Raw genomic sequence first — 16,946 nt, forward strand, 5'->3', positions numbered from 1 at the left:
GCCGTCCGGCACACTGGGGAGCACCCAGCGGCATCCCTGGTCCCCTCCCACCCAAGTCAGGACCACCAAAACCATCCAACTCGCTCTTGTAAATAAAAGCCACATTTCTGTGATCTCACAGGGAGAGGCGCATTTCCTTATCCACGAGCGACGTCTCCAAGCTCCTCCTGTCCCCGTCCCACACCAAGACTCAGGTAAAGCTTCAGGCTGCGGCTGCCACCTCTCAGGGGCCAAACCCGCTTCTGCCCGGGGCACCCTGGCTCTGCCCGAAGGGCAACGTAAAAGAGAAGGGAAGTCGGTTGATGGAGTGCACGGGGAGCGGAGCACCCCCACTTTCCCTCCAGCAGGTCCTGCCTGCCTTTGCTCACCCAGCCCTGTTCTCTGGCAGCCTTCTACAGAAACGGTGGACGGGGAGGCCGGCACCAAGAAGCTGGCCGTCCAGAAGAAGAAGTCGGGCGACGCTTCTGCCGGCACAGATTCCGGGCTGTCCCCAGGCTCCCAGGCAGACTCTAAGTAAGTGTGGGGTCTGGAGGTGGCTCAAGTCACCAGGGGATGCCCAGGGTCCCTGCCACGGCCTCCCATCTCAGAGCAGTCTGGTCTCCTGAACTGACGGCAGTTAGGATGCACGGTGGGGCAGGTGTTCGCTCAGCCTGGGACGAGAGATCCCTCACAGAGCCCAGGTCACGCCCCCCTCATGTGCCAGCGTGGCCACTCGCCAGCCTGATGACTCCCACTAAAGTCTGGGGCCAGTCTGGGTCCCCTCCTCTGGGTCCACAGAGAGACGGTTTCCCTTTGACTTGTTATGGTATCCAAATCCAGCCCCCTCTACCTTAGAAACCCCTCCTGGGTCCTGGGATGGAAGAAACTGGGCCAAGGCTCTGTCCCCACAAAGCTCCACAGAACTGCTCCAGATGGTTCCATCACAGAGCAGAAAGGATGGGCCATGGGACGGGCGGGGCTTTGATCCTAACGCCGAGACGGGAGGTGGAGGAAGGGCCGGCACAGGCTTGGAGAGGCGGGCAGAACGAAGCCCCACAAACCAGGGGGGCTTCCAACGACTGGAATTCACTTCTCACGGTCCTGGCGGCCACGAGTCCGAGATCAGGGTGTCCGCAGGGCGGCTCCCTCGGACAGCCCTGGGGAAGGGCCCTTCCTCACCTCTTCCGGTTCCTGGGGGCTCCGGGTGTCCTTGGCTTGTGGCTGCATCAGCCCATCTCCGCCCCCGTCTTCTCTCTCTGACATTCTTCTCTCCTCTGTGTTTTCTCTTTCTCTGTCTCTTATGAGGATACTTGTCACTGGATTTAAGGCCCAACGGGGTATTCCGGACGGTCTCAGCTACAAGTGCTTCATTTAGCATCTGCTCTAACAAAACTACCACAGACTAAGTGGCTTGAGCTACATGTGTTTCTTACGGTTCTGGGGGCTAGGAGTTCAAGACCAAGGTACCAGGAGATGCAGTATGTGGTGGGGGCCACTTCCTGGTTCACAGATGGCATCTTCTCAGGGGGCCTCATGTGGCAGGAAGGGCAAGGGAACTCCCTGGGGCCCTTTTTGTAAGGGCGTTAGTCCCATTTATAGGGACTCTACCCCCGTGATCTAATCAGCCCCCTAATACCGTCACACTGGGGATTAGACTTCAGCATACGAATTTGGGGCGACAAACACATTCAGATCGTGGCACATAGAACTTAGTCACATCTGCAAAGACTTTTTTTTTTTTTGAGATCTACAGAGACAGTACAAGGTGGGGGGGGGGGGGGGGGGAGGGGAGAGAATCCCAAGCGGGCCCCGTGCTGCCAGCGCGGAGCCTGACGCGGGGCTCACATTCAAGAAACCACAAGGTCATTGGGGCGCCTGGGTGGCTCAGCAGGTCGAGCAGCCGACTCCGGCTCAGGTCACGGTCTCACGGTTCGTGAGCTCGAGCCCCGCGTCGGGCTCTGTGCTGACGGTTCAGAGCCTGGAGCCTGCTTCGGATTCTGTGTCTCCCCTTCTCTCTGCCCCTCCCCTGCTTGGGCTCTGTCTCTCTCTGTCCTTCAAAAATGAATAAACATAAAAATAAAAAAAAGAAAGAAAGAAACCACAAGGCCATGACCTGAGCCAAAACCAAGAGTGAGACACTTAACCGACTGAGCCACCGGCGCCCCTGCAAAGACCCTTTTCCCAAATAAAGTCACACCCCCAGGTCCTGAGCGTTATTTAGCACATGGACATATCTTTTGGGGGGCACACCATTCAGTGTATGATTTGGCATGTATTTGATTTTTTTTCCCCCTGAAACTTGGGCCCGTAAAAACACATTAAGGGGGCAGAGGGTAAGTTCTATTTTTTTTTTTTTTTTTTTTTTTTTCTTAATGAGAATGGGGTCATGCTGTGGTGGCTTCCCTGCATCTTGCTTTTTCACCTGACCCCCCTTGTCAGTTCACACAAACCAATCTCGTTTTTAGTAGGACCTCATTGCGTTGACAACCAAGAAAAGCGTTATTTTGTCTCTTTATAAGTAAGAGGACCTTTCCTTCAGCCTTGCTTCCGTGGTCATTTCCAGAGGCTTAAATGAAACCCCTTACTTTCCCCTACAGATCCACTTTTAAAAGACTTTTCTTGCATAAGAACAAGGATAAAAAAGCCAGCCTGGAGGGTGTGGAGGAAACTGAGAACACAGTGCCAGGGCACACGGTGCTGGAAGCTGCTGCCACCAAGAAGAATCTAGAAGGTTGGTTGCCGGCAGCCTCAGGGATGGATGGTGGAGCCGCCAGGGTCCCTGGGGACGTGTGCTGCCTCCAGGTGGGGCCTTGGGCACAGGGCTTGAGGGCTGGTCCCAGCCCCACCAGGGCACTTTCTGGCTGCAGACCCCGGTTCGCGGCAGGGCAGGGTCCTGGTTCTCTGTGTGTGTGACCCTGCCTCCCCCAGCACCCACCTCACCAGCTGCTCCTTCTCCCTCCAGCCTCCTCCAGCCACCAGCACCGCCACGCAGCCGGGGAGAAGCACGCCAAGGAGCCAGGAGGCAAAGGGAAGAAGAACCGAAACCTCAAGATCGGCAGAATCACGGTGTCAGAGAAGTGGCGGGAGTCGGTGTTCCGCCAGATCACCAACGCCAACGAGCTCAAGTACCTGGATGAGTTCCTGCTCAACAAGGTGGGTCACCCAGGGGCACGTACAGGGTTTGGGGGGGGGGGGACACAGTGTCAGAGCTGGGCCTCCCCAGAAGGGTTTTCACCACCCGGCCGTTTTCTGAGCCACCACACCACAGCCCTTCGTGCGCCGGGAACAGAAAATCCAGGTGCACGGTTCCGGCACAGAAAGTTCCAGAAACCAGATGAGAACCCCTCCCTGGGCTCACGTGAGGACACCTGCAGCCAGTGTTCCTGTTGCTCACCACAGATGTTTACATCTCGTGTAAAAACTCAGTGGGCCTTGAGGTGCTGGCTCCGGCGGTAGAGCATGTGACTCTTGATCTCAGGGTCGTGGGTTCAAGCCCCACGTTGGGCATGGAGCTTACTTTAAAAAAAAAAAAAAAAAAAAAGGTCAGCGGGTCTTAATACAGGGACTGCACAGGAAATGTAGAACCGGGGCACCTGGGTGGCTCAGTCGGTTGGGCATCCAACTTCAGCTCAGGTCATGATCTCACAGTTTGTAAGTTCGAGCCCCGCATCAGGCTCTGTGCTGACCGCTCAGAGCCCGGAGCCCACTTTGGATTCTGTGTCTCCCTCTCTCTCCAACCCTCCCCCGCTTATGCCCTGTCTCTCTCCCAAAAATAAACGTTAGAAATTTAAAAGGAAAAAAAAAAATACACTTTTACGAAACACGCTGGGTCTCAGGGCAGATGCTGATTGAGTGCTTAGTGTATACAGTGGAGCTGAATTAGTGACCACGGCATGGATCCGGGGCGTGGCTCGGTATTAAGTGCCTCTGAGGGCTGGCAGGAAGGGCCCCAGCTAGACCAGTGGTTTTCAACCAGAGATGGTCCTGCCCCAGGGGACACTCTGGGACAGCTGCAGACATTTTTGACTATCCTGACTGGGGAGTGCTACTGGCATCTGGGGCGTGGGGGCCAGGGGTGCTGGTCAACAGCCCCCAGTGTGATCCAGCCCCAAATGTTGGGTGGTGTAAACCCGACCTAAGGGGACTGGAAAGACCGGGATTAGCCAGAGGGCCTAGATTTTTTCCCAGAGGAGCCAGGGAAGGACTTGGGACAGAGCGGAACAGCCACCAATCAGCTGCAAAACCTGAGGTCACTCAGGGTCAGCGCATCTCTTTCTTCCTGCAGATAAACGACCTGCGCTCCCAGAAGACCCCCATTGAGAGTTTATTCATCGAAGCCACCGAGAAGTTCAGGAGCAACCTCAAAACCATGTACTCTGTCCCCGTACGTGCAGCCCCCAGCCCTGGCGAGGGCCCCTGTGGGGATCCCCATGGCCTCTCCCGGGCGCCTCCCCCTTCTGTCTTTCCCCCCCGGTCACGCCTGCATCCCTGCAGAATGGGAAGATCCACGTCGGCTACAAGGACCTGATGGAGAACTACCAGATTGTCGTGAACAACCTGGCGGCCGAGCGCGGGGAGAAGGACACCAACTTGGTCCTCAACCTTTTCCAGTCGCTGCTCGACGAGTTCACCCGCGGACATACCAAGAATGACTTCGAGCCGCCCAAGGTTGGTGGCGCGGCTTCGGGGACGGGGGCAGGCGGGGGCGCTCCCGGGGCCCACACAGACTTCGCCTCTGTGCCCCCTCACAGCAGAGCAAAGCCCAGAAGAAGAAGCGGAAGCAGGACCGCGCTGTGAGTATTTGCACGCGTGCGAGAGAGCGTGTGTGTGAGCGTGTTGTCCCGCCCAGCCCTAGGGAACCCGGCCGTGAATGGGAACCTCGGCCCCGATAGGCCACGGGCCGCGTGCACGCTGGGCGGCCCCGTGGTGAGACCGTGGAGGGTCTGCCCTCGCCGCTCAGCGCCCTCCTCCACCGCCCCCAGGTCCAGCAACACAATGGGCACGTATTCGCCAGCTACCAGGTGAGCATCCCTCAGTCGTGTGAGCAGTGTCTCTCCTACATCTGGCTCATGGACAAGGCCCTGCTCTGCAGCGGTGAGTGCCCCAACCCCCCCGCGTCCCCTAACGCTGTCACCACTCCCCCTGACCCTCACCTTGCCCCGGGACCCTCCTACCAGGCCCCCTGATCCCCCACCATGTCCCCAACCCCTCACCGTGCACCAGGGCCTTCACTCGAGCCACAGGGTGGATCTTTCGGGAACACTGCCCTCGCCACACCTCACACACTCAGACCTCCCGCTGTCACCCCGGGGCAGATCCCGATTCTCAGCCAGCCCTGAGGCCCCCAGCCACCTCTGCAGCCTGCCCTCCACCTCGGCAGGTTACCCCACGTCCTTCCTCCAAGCCTGTCAACACACTGCCCCTGCTGCCTGAACTCCAGCGCCTCTCTCGACCCCCCGAGTCCCTCCCTCATGTGCCAGGCGAGGTCAGTCAGTCCCACAGGAACCCCGAGAAACATACAGCCCAGGATGACCCAGCTGGCAGGAGGCCAGGGCCGGGTCAGTCGGTCTCTGGCTGTTATATTTTCCTGCAGTGATCGGCCTTCTCTCCCTGGGCCTCTCTCTCTTCTGCCTGGGGTCTCCTGTCTCCTCAGTCTCTGTGTAAAGAGTGATCTGTCCCCTCATGTCCATCACAGATACCCAGGCAGTGCTTCCGATTCTGTGTCTCCCTTTCTCTCTGCCCCTCCCCCGCTCACACTCTCTCAAAAATAAATAAAAATGTTAAAAAAAAAAAAAAAAAAAAATACCCAGGCAGTTGTCACCGTCCTGAGACAAGGACACTGGCTGCCCTCTCCTTTTTGGTCTCAGGCAATTTCCTCTCTCAAGTATGCCCCTGCCCCCCACCTCCCCCCTCCCGAGACCTTGCTCCTGTCCCGCCGGCCAGGCTCTGAGGCCACAGACAGTCACCAGCTGTGAACATCTGCCCACGTGGCTTCCTTGCCTGGGCATCAGGGCAGGGATTCGTAGGACTCTAATTTAGAAGCTGGTCAGCGGGTCCCTGGCCGACAGGGCAGGCGGCCTCGGGAAACCGGGGTCCTCGATGCATCATCTGTGACCACCCCCCCCCTTACCTCCTAGTGTGCAAGATGACCTGCCACAAGAAGTGTGTGCCCAAGATTCAGACCTACTGCGCCTACGCATGCAGGAGAAAGGTGAGCGGGCCGGGAACTTTCCGGAACACCTAGGGGAGGCCCTCCCGAGCGATGTGGAGGAGAGGGTGTGCTTGGTGCCAGGCCAGTGTAGGGTGTCAGACGAGGGGCTGGTTTGCAGCCCCTGTTCTGTCAGAGCCCCTCGGGGTCCCCTGAGACAGGACTGGGCTTATACGTGCGTCTCAGACCCCCAGCCCTGCCCCACCCGAGACCCAGGAGGGCATCCCCAACTCTGCGTGAGGGAGGCAGGGTCCCAAGCATTGGAGCTGCAGCGGAAGCAGGACCAACCACCCTGAGGCAGCTGGGGCCGCTCCGCAGGGGGAGCCCCTGCCCAGCGGCCAGCAAGCTCACCTCCCCAGCCGGGCGCCCCCAGCAGCCTGTGGGAGGCATGAGGGGCAGGGAGGGTAGAGCCCACACAGGAGACCTGACCCCCCCCACCCCCCACCTCTGGTACTGCAGAGTGAGCCAGGCGCCGAGCCGGGCCACTTCGGCGTGTGCGTGGACAGCCTGACCAGTGACAAGGCCTCAGTGCCTGTTGTGCTGGAGAAGCTTCTGGAACATGTGGAGATGCACGGCCTGTACACCGAGGGCCTCTACCGCAAGTCGGGCGCTGCCAACCGCACGCGGGAGCTCCGACAGGCACTGCAGACAGGTGGGTGTCCGGGGGGAGTGGGCACGAGGGGGCTGGGGCACAGCCCCCCTGCCTGCGCTCACCAGCCCCGCCCCCCGCCTCCCCGCAGACCCCGCGGCCGTCAAGCTGGAGAACTTCCCCATCCATGCCATCACCGGCGTGCTCAAGCAGTGGCTTCGGGAGCTGCCTGAGCCCCTCATGACTTTTGCCCAGTACGGCGACTTCCTCCGAGCCGTAGGTGAGTCCCACGGCAGCAGCAAGGGCAGGGCAGGTGGCCACAGCCAGGGTTGGAACCACGTGCGCTCACTGCGGCTAATCGGGGAGGCACAGCTGAGAAGCCAAGGCTCAAAGCAGCCGGCCCGGTGCGGGTCCCCAGCCTAGGACAGGGCCAGGACCCCTCTGTGGCCCCGCATCTGGCCCCATGTGGCGGGGGGGGGGGCTCCCCTGAGCCCCGGGAACGTGTGGGGGCCAGCGCCATGGGGAGCTGACGCCCTGGGCCCTTCCAGAGCTGCCGGGAAAGCAGGAGCAGCTGGCCGCCATCTACACCGTCCTGGAGCACCTGCCTGAGGCCAACCACAACTCACTGGAGCGGCTCATCTTCCACCTCGTCAAGCAAGTGCCTGCCACCTGCTCTCGTGGGGTGGGGGTCCCCGTCAGGAGCCCCGCCACAGTGTTCCCTGGGCCAGCGTTCTCTGGTGGTTGCACCCCAGGCCCCGGGCCCGGGTTGGGGGCGGGGGGCGGGGCGGGGCCCCCCACGCTCTCCTGTGGTGGCTCTCTGCCCCATGGAAGCGAGGTGCTAGCCTCCACCTCCAGGGTCTGGAGGCACTTTTCCTGGCAGCGGCCCCAGGGTCCTGGCCTCCAGTCTCGGGGCTCCCTGGCCACCGCTAACTGCGGCTCACCACACAGGGTGGCCCTGCTCGAGGACGTGAACCGCATGTCGCCCAGTGCTCTCGCTATCATCTTCGCGCCCTGCCTCCTGCGCTGCCCTGACAACTCAGACCCACTGACCAGCATGAAGGATGTCCTCAAGGTCACCACGTGAGTGCCAGGCGCCAGGGCCCCCGCGCCGTCTCCTCCGGCAGCTAGGGCATCACTTCCGAATGCTTTTGAGGCTGGAGAACACAAAAAGGAGGAGAAAGCCCTCATCTCCAGTTGCAGGGCGAGGGGCAGACGGCAAAGCCCCGTGTTCTCGGCCTCTGGTTAGCAACGAAAGCCGTCAGGAAAAGCAGCAGTGGCCTGGGGGGTTCTTCCCCTTCTCCCCACTGCGCGATCTTCAAAAGTTCTCAAAGTTCTTCAAAAGAACTCCGAAGAAAGTCGTTAGACATCAGCGACCGAGAGGACATTGTTCAGGCTTCGAATTGTAAAAATAAGAACGTGTCACCCTAGGCGGTTTCTTGGGTGGCCCTGACGCTACCCCAGTAGCTGCGTGGTGTTGACAGAGTTCCTTCTGGCCTCTTCCGCCACACTCTTTGCTCCTTTTTTCCTCATGTGGTCAAGATGTCGGGAGACCTGAGCTGTGATTCTTTCTTCGGGCTGAGCTGCCCGCCCTCCCCCCACCGACCACCGCAGGCTGAGCCCCCCACACACTTAACCACTCACAGTGCACCTTCTGGAGCCCTTGGGGTTGCTTGCCCGCGGCCCCTGTGACAAATCGCCCAGCCTCCCCGTTCCTCATGCTTCCACGGGAGGTGGGAGAACCCCCACCCTGCAGGGTGACTGTGAGGGATCGGTTCACTCTGATCTGCGTACTGTACCTCCTCCTTCAAACCAGGCTGGTTGAGTCCGAGGCTCAGGCTCAGAGAGGTGGAGTGAGCCGCACGAGGTCACACGGTGAGCTGGCACCGAGATGACACAGCCCACGGCTGTGTCTGTGGCCCTGCCTGGTCTCTGGATCTCTGCCTGGCCGCCGTGCCCCAGTCTCCGGCCAGTGCCTCTCTAGACGCCAGGCCCTGACGCTGGCCGTCCTGGGGCAGTGACTGAGTCACCTTCTCCGCAGGTGCGTGGAGATGCTGATCAAGGAACAGATGAGGAAGTACAAGGTGAAGATGGAGGAGATCAGCCAGCTGGAAGCCGCGGAGAGCATCGCCTTCCGCAGACTCTCCCTCCTGCGACAGAACACTGTGAGTGGAGGGGTGGGCGGGGCCGGTGGGCGGGGCTGGGGCGTGGGGCGGGGCCTCACGCCATCACTCCTTGCGCTCCCTGCCCACCCTCGGCCACAAGCTGCCTGGCCAGGGGCCTCATGGGAGCAAGGTTGGGAGCCAGGTCCCCCACATCGGCTAAACGACCGCCTCCCTCCCCCAGCCTCATGCCGAGTGCCCCTCGAAGGGCAGCAGGGGACCTGGCACCCGCTTGGTGATGGTTCAGGTCATCCACCAGCCCCGCCTACGGGGAAGACTTCCCACAGCAGAAGTGGCCCTACAGTGGGGGTGGGGGCTGAGGGGGAGGCAGGTCTGGGGCTCCCGGGGGAGGACCCCATCCTTGTCCCCGCAGCCAGATGTGGCTCTGGTGCCCGTGACTTACACCCGTGTGGTGATCGTGGCCCTGTGTGGTCACCCTCTGTTCATCTCTTTCCCAGCCATGGCCTCTCAAACTGGGGTTTTCGTCTCCCTATGAGGGGGTCCTGGTATGTACATGTTCCGCGGGCCCACCCTGCATGTCTCCGGGCGTGGTGCATGCTGGGTTCACCTCGTGCCCGTGGTCTCCTAGGATAGACTGAGCGTGTCCTAACCTTCTGGAAGTGCATGCTGGGGGAGGCCCGTCGCCTGCTGCCCACCTGCACTGAGGATGACTAATCAGCCTAGCACCGGCCACTCGGTCCCCACCTGATCCCCGGAGCAGCCTCACTAAGCCCACCTTTCCACATCAGAACTAATCTCTCCCAGAGCCGTTCACACCACCCTCTCCCTCCCGTGAGCACTGAGCCCACCGTCCAGAGGGGCCAGCCAGACCTGCCGTTTGTCTGTTGCAGAACAAGAGCCCCAAGACCCGGGGAAGCAGTGCGGGCGGCCTGGAGGATCTCGGGGTGCTGCCAGAAGAGGAAGTGCCCAGCGGTGACGAGGACCGCGAGAAGGAGATCCTCATTGAGCGAATCCAGTCCATCAAGGAGGAGAAGCAAGTGTCTCTGCCCCCTTCCTGCCCTCGGCTCTGCCGTCCGGCCCCCACCCCCAGGCCCCTCTGCCATAGCGGACCTGGCAGTTAGGAGGCTGACGGGCTAGGCTCATTCCCGCCATCCAGTACCCACCTTGTGGGGTGCTGCTGTCCTAACACGCAGCCTAGGGCTCTGTTTAAACCCCACACTTGGCCACCGGGAACCGTGGTGGCCCACGAAGAAAGAAGGGGCAGCAGAGGGGTAATGCCCAAACTTTGCCTGGAAGTTGGTCTTAACTGGAGTGACCAATCTGTCGTCCCGCCAAGACGTGTGAATAGGGCACCATTAACATGCCAGGAGAACAGGTGTGACCCGGGCCACCTGGCCACCCTAGTCTTAGGAACAAGGTAGGGCACTCCAGGCAGAGGGAACAACACTTGCAAAGGCCCTGAGGCAGAAGCAGGTCACTAGCTCAGTACAGGGCCTTCCCTCAGCAGCCTGACACATCCCTCCCATGAGTTTCTCCGGGCCAGGTGTGATCTGGGGACGGGTGTTGGGGGTGCTGGGAGCAGGGACTCCCATCCAGGACCAGGAAGGCCTGTTCTGCCCCCTACCCGGCGGCTGGCACTCTGGAGGGGTGGTCTTTCACCTTGGGAACAGCCTTAGACACCGTGACCCCCTCATCCCCAGGGAGGACATCACCTACCGGCTGCCGGAGCTGGACCCTCGGGGCTCCGACGAGGAAAACCTGGACTCGGAAACGTCGGCCAGCACCGAGAGCCTGTTGGAAGAGCGGGCCGGGCGGGGGGCCTCAGAAGGTCAGTATTAAGGCGGCGTCTGCTTTTCTCCTTCCCGTGTCCACCACCGGCAGGCCCTGGGGCAAGGGTCCATCTACTGGCCCTGAAGCTGCAGTAACCCTGCCGTCTGTCTCTCAAAAGGGCCCCCCGCGCCTGCTCTCCCCAGCCCCGGCGCGCCCGCCCTGAGCCCCCTCCCCGTGGCAGCCGCCCCTCCACGACGAAGGCCGTCGTCCTTCGTGACGGTCAGAGTGAAGACCCCCCGGCGGACCCCCATCATGCCCACAGCCAACATCAAGCTCCCACCCGGCCTACCCTCCCACCTCCCTGGCCGGGCACCGGGTGCCCAGGAGGGTGCTGCCCTAGTGAGGCGCCGAGAGCCGCCCGCCCGCCGCCCGGACCAGGTGCACTCTGTGTATATCACACCCGGCACGCACCTGCCCGCGCGGGGCACTCGGGAGCCCCCGGACGAGGACGCCCAGCCTCCCGGGGCCAAGCGGAGGTACTCGGACCCCCCGACCTACTGCCTGCCCCCCACCCCGGGCCAGGCCAACGGCTGAGGGCCCACACAGTGCCAGAGGCCGCGTGTCTGAGGACGACCCAATGCCGGAGCTGGGCGGGAGCTGCAGAGCCAGCATTTGGCCGAGAAGGATTCCGAATGAAAAGCTCCGAAGGCAGTATGAGGTGGGCGTCAGCTCCGAGTGCGGAGTCCAGGCGGGGAGAGGCCAGCCGAGGCCCGGTCGCCCTTGCTGGGCCCCCACGTCACACAGACACGCCCACCCAGAGCACCAAATCACGGTGGGCAGCCTGGCATCTCCCACCTCCCTTTTTGTTTTTATGGTAACTGTTTCTTCGTGCGTGGTTTACATAACTTCAAACTGTAACAGCCTTAACAAGAGACCAAATTGTTTTTTATACGTGTATGTACAAACTTTTATATTAACGCCCTGCATCACCCTTGTAACCTGGACATGAGTCTTTGGAGCAAAGCCCACAACAGCCGCCACACGGAGGAGGCCCAGACTCGCACTGAGGACGGCTCGGGGCCCGTGGTCTGAGGGCCAGGACCGTGCGCAGGGGCTTTGGACCCTTGGGGCACCTGACTGCCCCAAGTCCGTCTCAGACTCCTCCTCTGGCCCAGCTGGCAACCGGCCACCTGGCCGGCATGCACTTGAGGGAGCGTTGGAGCCTCTCTGGGGATCAAGGCTGGTGGTTGGAGTCAGGACACAGGGTGGTAGGCAGCCTCCGCCCGCAGCACCACAGACCTCACATCCCAGGGAGACTTGAATGTGGCCGTCACTCTTCTGTCCACCACGCCCTGGACTCAGGAGGCTGGAGGAGGCCATCCTTGGCACGCCGCCCGTTCCGTGTGGCGAACAGGAGCCGCGACTCAGGACCACTCACCGGCAGGGAGGGCAAGGCCTGGGGTTGTACATTCCTACTGGTCAACAGTGACAGTCTGGGGAATCTCCGGAGTGGGGCTTCCTCTCTCTCTCAGGCCTGGGTCGCTCCCCAGACACACGGCCACAGGTCTGGTACGAGAGGTGCCCCAGGTGCCCCACGAGCCGTGTGAAATAAAAAGTGCCTGAAAAGTGTTTGCGTGCAATTCCTGCTCGGACTGGTTCAGAGTCGGAGGAGCAGGGGTTGACAGGTGGGGCGGGGGAGGGGTCCCCCCTGTGACCTCAGCCAATAGGGGTGCAGGGCAGGGGGATGTGCCCCCCGGTCTGGAAGGACCTGCCTCGATTGTCCCGCAAATGCTGCTGCTGGAATTTCACACGCACTCCGGGCGCTAGAGTGGTGGGCTTGCTGGAAGGGCTTGTTAATTGATCTGGAAATGGGGGTGAGGGGCTGGCAGAGCCTGTTGTCCTGGGAGCTGCCTCCTGGTGCCCTGTTTCAGCACCCAGCCTCTCCCCAGGTAGGGCTTAAATGTCAGCTGTAGGGGCCATCTGCCCTATGAAGGGATCGGTTCCTGGTGAGCCCAACAGAGCTAGAAACCACACACCCCCACCATCCCCTCTCAGACCAGCTCCCAGGCTGCAAATCAGATGGGCAGTTGTGGGAACCTGCTGGCAGGTGGGGCCCGTGGGGGTGGGGTGGGGGACAGTGAAGAGCCCTAGTCCAGACTGCACATGACGGAGAGTTGAGAGGCTTGTCCAAGGCCACGTATTTGGGATGGGACAGGGCTGGGATTCAGAACCTGCCTCATCTGCCCCCTGGATTCCTTCATCTACCCTGGGTTTCCTCTCCTTCATAGTATTTCTCGAGAACACCAGGCCCACAGATGTGACCAGGACACAAGTGACGTGAGGAGTGGGAAGATGGATGAGGGCTGCATGCCAGGCTCTAGTCCCTCTAAAGTCCCCCCTCCTCACCCGGTCTGCAAGCCTGGGGTGGGAGGAGCTCACAGAACGGGCCTCAGCTGGAGGGCTGGGGACCCAGGTGGGGTTCTCTCCATGAAGCCTGGTGGGTTAGGGGCGACCCCGCCCCACCTCTCACCCCAGGGCTAGCTAATGTTCCCCTGGAGGCAGGCTTTGTCACACCACCCAAAGTTCCACCCAAAGGAGGAACCGAGCCCAGAAAAATTAAGAAACCTCGCTCAAGGCCACGGCGGGGGGGGGGGGGAGAGTAGGGGGTGGAGTCAGCGTCAGACCCGGAAGAACATAATCACAAACTGGATGGGCCCCTAAGCCTTGGATTCCTTAGTCCCAGGGCCGTACCCCAGGAAGAACCGGGAAGGCTGCCTGGATACGGAAGAGCTCAGTATGAGAAGAACCCAAACAGGAGTGGGTGTGGGGGAAGGAATTCCGATCAGAAAGAAAAGAATAAGCAGAGGACGTATTGCACATGAACCTGACCTCGAAGGATCCGGTCCTTTCAACCCTTCCGGAAGAGCTAAGACGCCTGCGAGGGGGGGGGGGGGGGGAAAGCGATTCAGTCCTGAATAAACATGGACAGCACAGCGCCCCTTCTTGAAGTAAGACGTTACTTCCGCCCCAAACAAAGATGGAACAGCGAGCGAGCGAGCGGCGGACGCGACCGGAAGAGGTCAAAACGAGGGCGCTTCCGACCTTTTCCAAGATGGCGCCGGCGGAAGGGACCGGGTACCGCCGAGAGGGGATGGCAGCGTCGAGGCTGGAGCTGAACCTGGTGCGGCTGCTCTGCCGCTGCGAAACGATGGCAGCGGAGAAGCGGGACCCGGACGAGTGGCGTCTGGAAAAGGTGAGGGAAACCTGTACTTCCGAGTACAACTCGACTTCCAGAAGGCGGCCTACGGGGCTGACGGCCACCGGGCCCGACTCCCCAGTCCCAACAGCCGCTCTGGCCACGCCCCTTCCGGTCGGCTCCGCCACGTCCACCTGCAGCTCCCGCCCCCTTCCCTGAAGCTCAGCTGGCCCCGCCCCCCTGGGACGTGGCTCCTCCCTTTTCAGTCCTGCCCCCGTCCTGGTCCCGCCCCTTGATGGCTCTGACCACCCCACCTTTGAGCGTTATTAGTGAGAGGATGTGGGGGGGGGGGGGGGAACCAGGCTTACACCCCACTTTCCCTCCCCAGTACGTGGGAGCTCTCGAGGACATGCTGCAGGCCCTGAAAACCCAGGCAAGGTGAGTGCCGGCGGCTACAGGGGCTTCAAATCAGGGATGGGAGTCGAGGCCTGAAGGCCAGCCCCTGCTGGGGAATCCCTGGGCTCCAGCCCCTGCTGACGCCCTTCCCAGAACTGGAGGCACTGGGCAGGTTTTCTTTTTCCTCTTCTCACCTTCCAGCAAACCGGCCTCCGAGGTGATCAATGAATATTCCCGCAAGGTCGATTTCCTGAAGGGGATGCTGCAGGCGGAGAAGCTGGTGAGCAGGGGTACTCTACTTCCTCGGCCCTCATCATGCTCACCTGCCCAGGACCTGCCCGTCCGGTGACCCCTTTTCCCTCTTCTGCAGACCTCCTCCTCAGAGAAAGCACTAGCCAACCAGTTCCTGGCCCCTGGCCGTGTACCAACCACAGCCAGGGAGCGGGTACCCGCCACGAAGACAGTGCATCTGCAGTCCCGGGCACGGTACACCAGCGAAATGCGGAGTGAGCTGCTAGGCACGGTAGGGCTTTCTCCCTGATCCCTGGGAACCCTTTGGTCAGGGACAGGAGATTAGTGCCTGTGTGTAGCCAGAACAACCCCACCCTGGCAGGTGCAGGGACCCTAAGGGGCCCAACAACCTGCACCCTGGGCCCACAGTAGGCTTCCCAACAGAAGGGCCTAGACAGGACTTTGCTAGATATCTAGGAGTTTGGTACAAGGCGAAAATGGCACCTATCTCGTTAAGCCCCAGAGTTGGCCCAGAGCAACAGACAAGTTTGCCACAGACAGACTGAGTTTATCTCATCTTGCCACAAGTGGACGAGTTTTTTCACCTGTAAAATAGGATGACAGGTGTCCTTTTGAACACTTTACGTGGGTCAGGTAAACCCTTCAATATGAAGAAACTGAGGCACAGAGGTCATGGGACTTGCCCAGGGCCCTGACTAAGAGTGGGGAGTTTCCGAAAGCAGAAAGGACAGTTTGGGGGCATTACCAGGTAGGTGACTTCATACCTCTCTCTCTTTCCCATAGGACTCTGCTGGAGGTGAGTCAACCTGAATAAAACAGGACTTGAGGCTTAACTGTCTGGGACAAGACATGTGCTGCCTCTTTCACCTGCCTCCTCCACGGTCTTCACAGCCCAGGGAGCACATCCCCAGGGGCATCACCTAGTTAAGCCTGATGGGGGTGCCAGGACAGAGGAGATGGGCCCCAGAGGAAATAAAGCCGGATACACCCACCCCACAGGTTAGGCTAGCAGAGGGACCTGGGGCCTGGGGGAGCCCAGATAAGGATGAGGAAAACTTCTTAAAAGAGAGGGCATTTGACCTAGAGCTTTGAAGCATGATCAGGAGCTCACTGGGCAGCAGAGAAGACAGGAAACAACATTATGAGTAGCAGACACAGCACAGGCGATGATCAGGAAGTTGGAAAATGGGAAACCAATCCTCTCCTTCTTCCTGCTTGGCCTTTTTCACTTACAGAGCCCGAGCTGGATGTGAGGAAGAGAACGTGAGTGTCTTCAGCCCTTGGGGAGCACTGGGGGGGGGGGGGTATGGGGGGCTGGATGAACCTTGGGCCACTGAGGCACCAAACCATGAGGGCCACCACAAGCATCTAAACCATCGATCAGAAGCCACTTGTGGGGATGTTCTTCCTAAAAGCCAAAGTAAAGAAGGGGAAAACTGAGGCCCAAGGAGGGCCATGGCCCGAGCCATAACCTCTGGGTTCCTTGGGAACATGTTGGTCTCTTCCTATCCCACGCCCGCCTGTCCGCCCACGTGTGAGGGCAGTGGGGTGGCAGGGCCCAGGCCAGGGGATGAGAAACAGTCGGCTGCCGAACTAGACCTCGTCCTGCAGCGACATCAGAACCTCCAGGAGAAGCTGGCAGAAGAGATGCTAGGCCTGGCCCGGAGCCTCAAGACCAACACACTGGCCGCGCAGAGCGTCATTAAGAAGGACAACCAGGTGTGAGGACTGTGGGGCCTTTCCAGCCTCTGCCCTGGGACGCCAGACAAGGCTTCCCAGCAGAGGGGCGTGGGGGCCAGGGCTTTGCTGGATCAAGGAGTCTGACGGAAGGCAAAAGTGGACTTCCCAGCAGAGGGCGCAGTACCAGCCAGGGCCGAGAGGCGGGGACTTGCCGCAGGGTGGTGGGAGAGGCCACGCTTGGCCGCAGTCCCGCTGACCCTCTCCCCGCCCGCCCCCCCAGACCCTGTCGCACTCACTCAAGATGGCTGACCGGAACCTAGAGAAGCTGAAGACGGAGTCGGAGCGGCTGGAGCAACACACGCAGAAGTCGGTCAACTGGCTGCTCTGGGCCATGCTTGTTATCGTCTGCTTCATCTTCGTCAGCATGGTGCTCTTCATCCGCATCATGCCCAAACTCAAATAAAGAGCTGTGCTGGCCCCCCGCATCCGTCCGCCCTCCACCCGTGTCCAGGGGTGCCCTTTGGCCTAGGCAACAATACGGGAGGGTCTTTGGGGGTTCCTGAGAGCCACAGAGGATGCACGAGCCGGAGAGGGAAGGTCAGTGTGGGAAGGGACTCAGAGGACCATCCCCCTCGGATTCCCCCCTGGTACCTACCCCACGCTGCAACAGGCCAGGTCCCAAGAAGCCCCAGGAGCCTCCGGTCTGGTGGAGTCGAAGGCCAACAGTGCCTTCGGCCCTGTGGGATCAAGGGGAGG

At 60.7% G+C, this 16,946-nt stretch overlaps 2 protein-coding genes across 7 annotated transcripts in view; both read left to right on the forward strand.

The window, feature by feature from the left end:
- The window catches only part of MYO9B (myosin IXB), a 90,625-nt gene extending 78,330 nt beyond the window's left edge, over positions 1 to 12,295 (forward strand). For 5 of the 6 annotated variants that reach the window (XM_081792007.1, XM_078443215.2, XM_081792008.1 and 2 more), the window contains 18 exons: positions 122 to 194; positions 389 to 513; positions 2,577 to 2,710; positions 2,942 to 3,132; positions 4,265 to 4,363; positions 4,474 to 4,647; positions 4,731 to 4,772; positions 4,962 to 5,073; positions 6,117 to 6,190; positions 6,647 to 6,839; positions 6,928 to 7,056; positions 7,325 to 7,430; positions 7,725 to 7,856; positions 8,815 to 8,938; positions 9,394 to 9,441; positions 9,787 to 9,933; positions 10,601 to 10,724; positions 10,845 to 12,295. In XM_081792007.1, coding sequence (XP_081648133.1) covers positions 122 to 194; positions 389 to 513; positions 2,577 to 2,710; positions 2,942 to 3,132; positions 4,265 to 4,363; positions 4,474 to 4,647; positions 4,731 to 4,772; positions 4,962 to 5,073; positions 6,117 to 6,190; positions 6,647 to 6,839; positions 6,928 to 7,056; positions 7,325 to 7,430; positions 7,725 to 7,856; positions 8,815 to 8,938; positions 9,394 to 9,441; positions 9,787 to 9,933; positions 10,601 to 10,724; positions 10,845 to 11,260 — 2,443 coding nt within the window. In that variant the 3' untranslated portion in view covers positions 11,261 to 12,295. The remainder of the gene's footprint in view (positions 1 to 121; positions 195 to 388; positions 514 to 2,576; positions 2,711 to 2,941; positions 3,133 to 4,264; positions 4,364 to 4,473; positions 4,648 to 4,730; positions 4,773 to 4,961; positions 5,074 to 6,116; positions 6,191 to 6,646; positions 6,840 to 6,927; positions 7,057 to 7,324; positions 7,431 to 7,724; positions 7,857 to 8,814; positions 8,939 to 9,393; positions 9,442 to 9,786; positions 9,934 to 10,600; positions 10,725 to 10,844) is intronic. The other variant, XM_081792003.1, reaches the window with a different exon arrangement.
- A 1,456-nt stretch (positions 12,296 to 13,751) lies between these two features.
- USE1 (unconventional SNARE in the ER 1) lies at positions 13,752 to 16,673 on the forward strand. The gene is made up of 8 exons (XM_078443225.2): positions 13,752 to 13,919; positions 14,251 to 14,300; positions 14,460 to 14,538; positions 14,629 to 14,781; positions 15,294 to 15,306; positions 15,746 to 15,773; positions 16,055 to 16,229; positions 16,471 to 16,673. Exons 1-8 carry the CDS (start codon positions 13,779 to 13,781, stop codon positions 16,651 to 16,653), a joined length of 822 nt encoding a protein of 273 aa, XP_078299351.1. The 5' UTR covers positions 13,752 to 13,778; the 3' UTR covers positions 16,654 to 16,673.
- Positions 16,674 to 16,946: the final 273 nt, after the last annotated feature.

Source organism: Panthera onca, chromosome A2 (genome assembly GCF_046562875.1).
Source record: "Panthera onca isolate mPanOnc1 chromosome A2, mPanOnc1 haplotype 2, whole genome shotgun sequence".
Taxonomy (NCBI): domain Eukaryota; kingdom Metazoa; phylum Chordata; class Mammalia; order Carnivora; family Felidae; genus Panthera; species Panthera onca.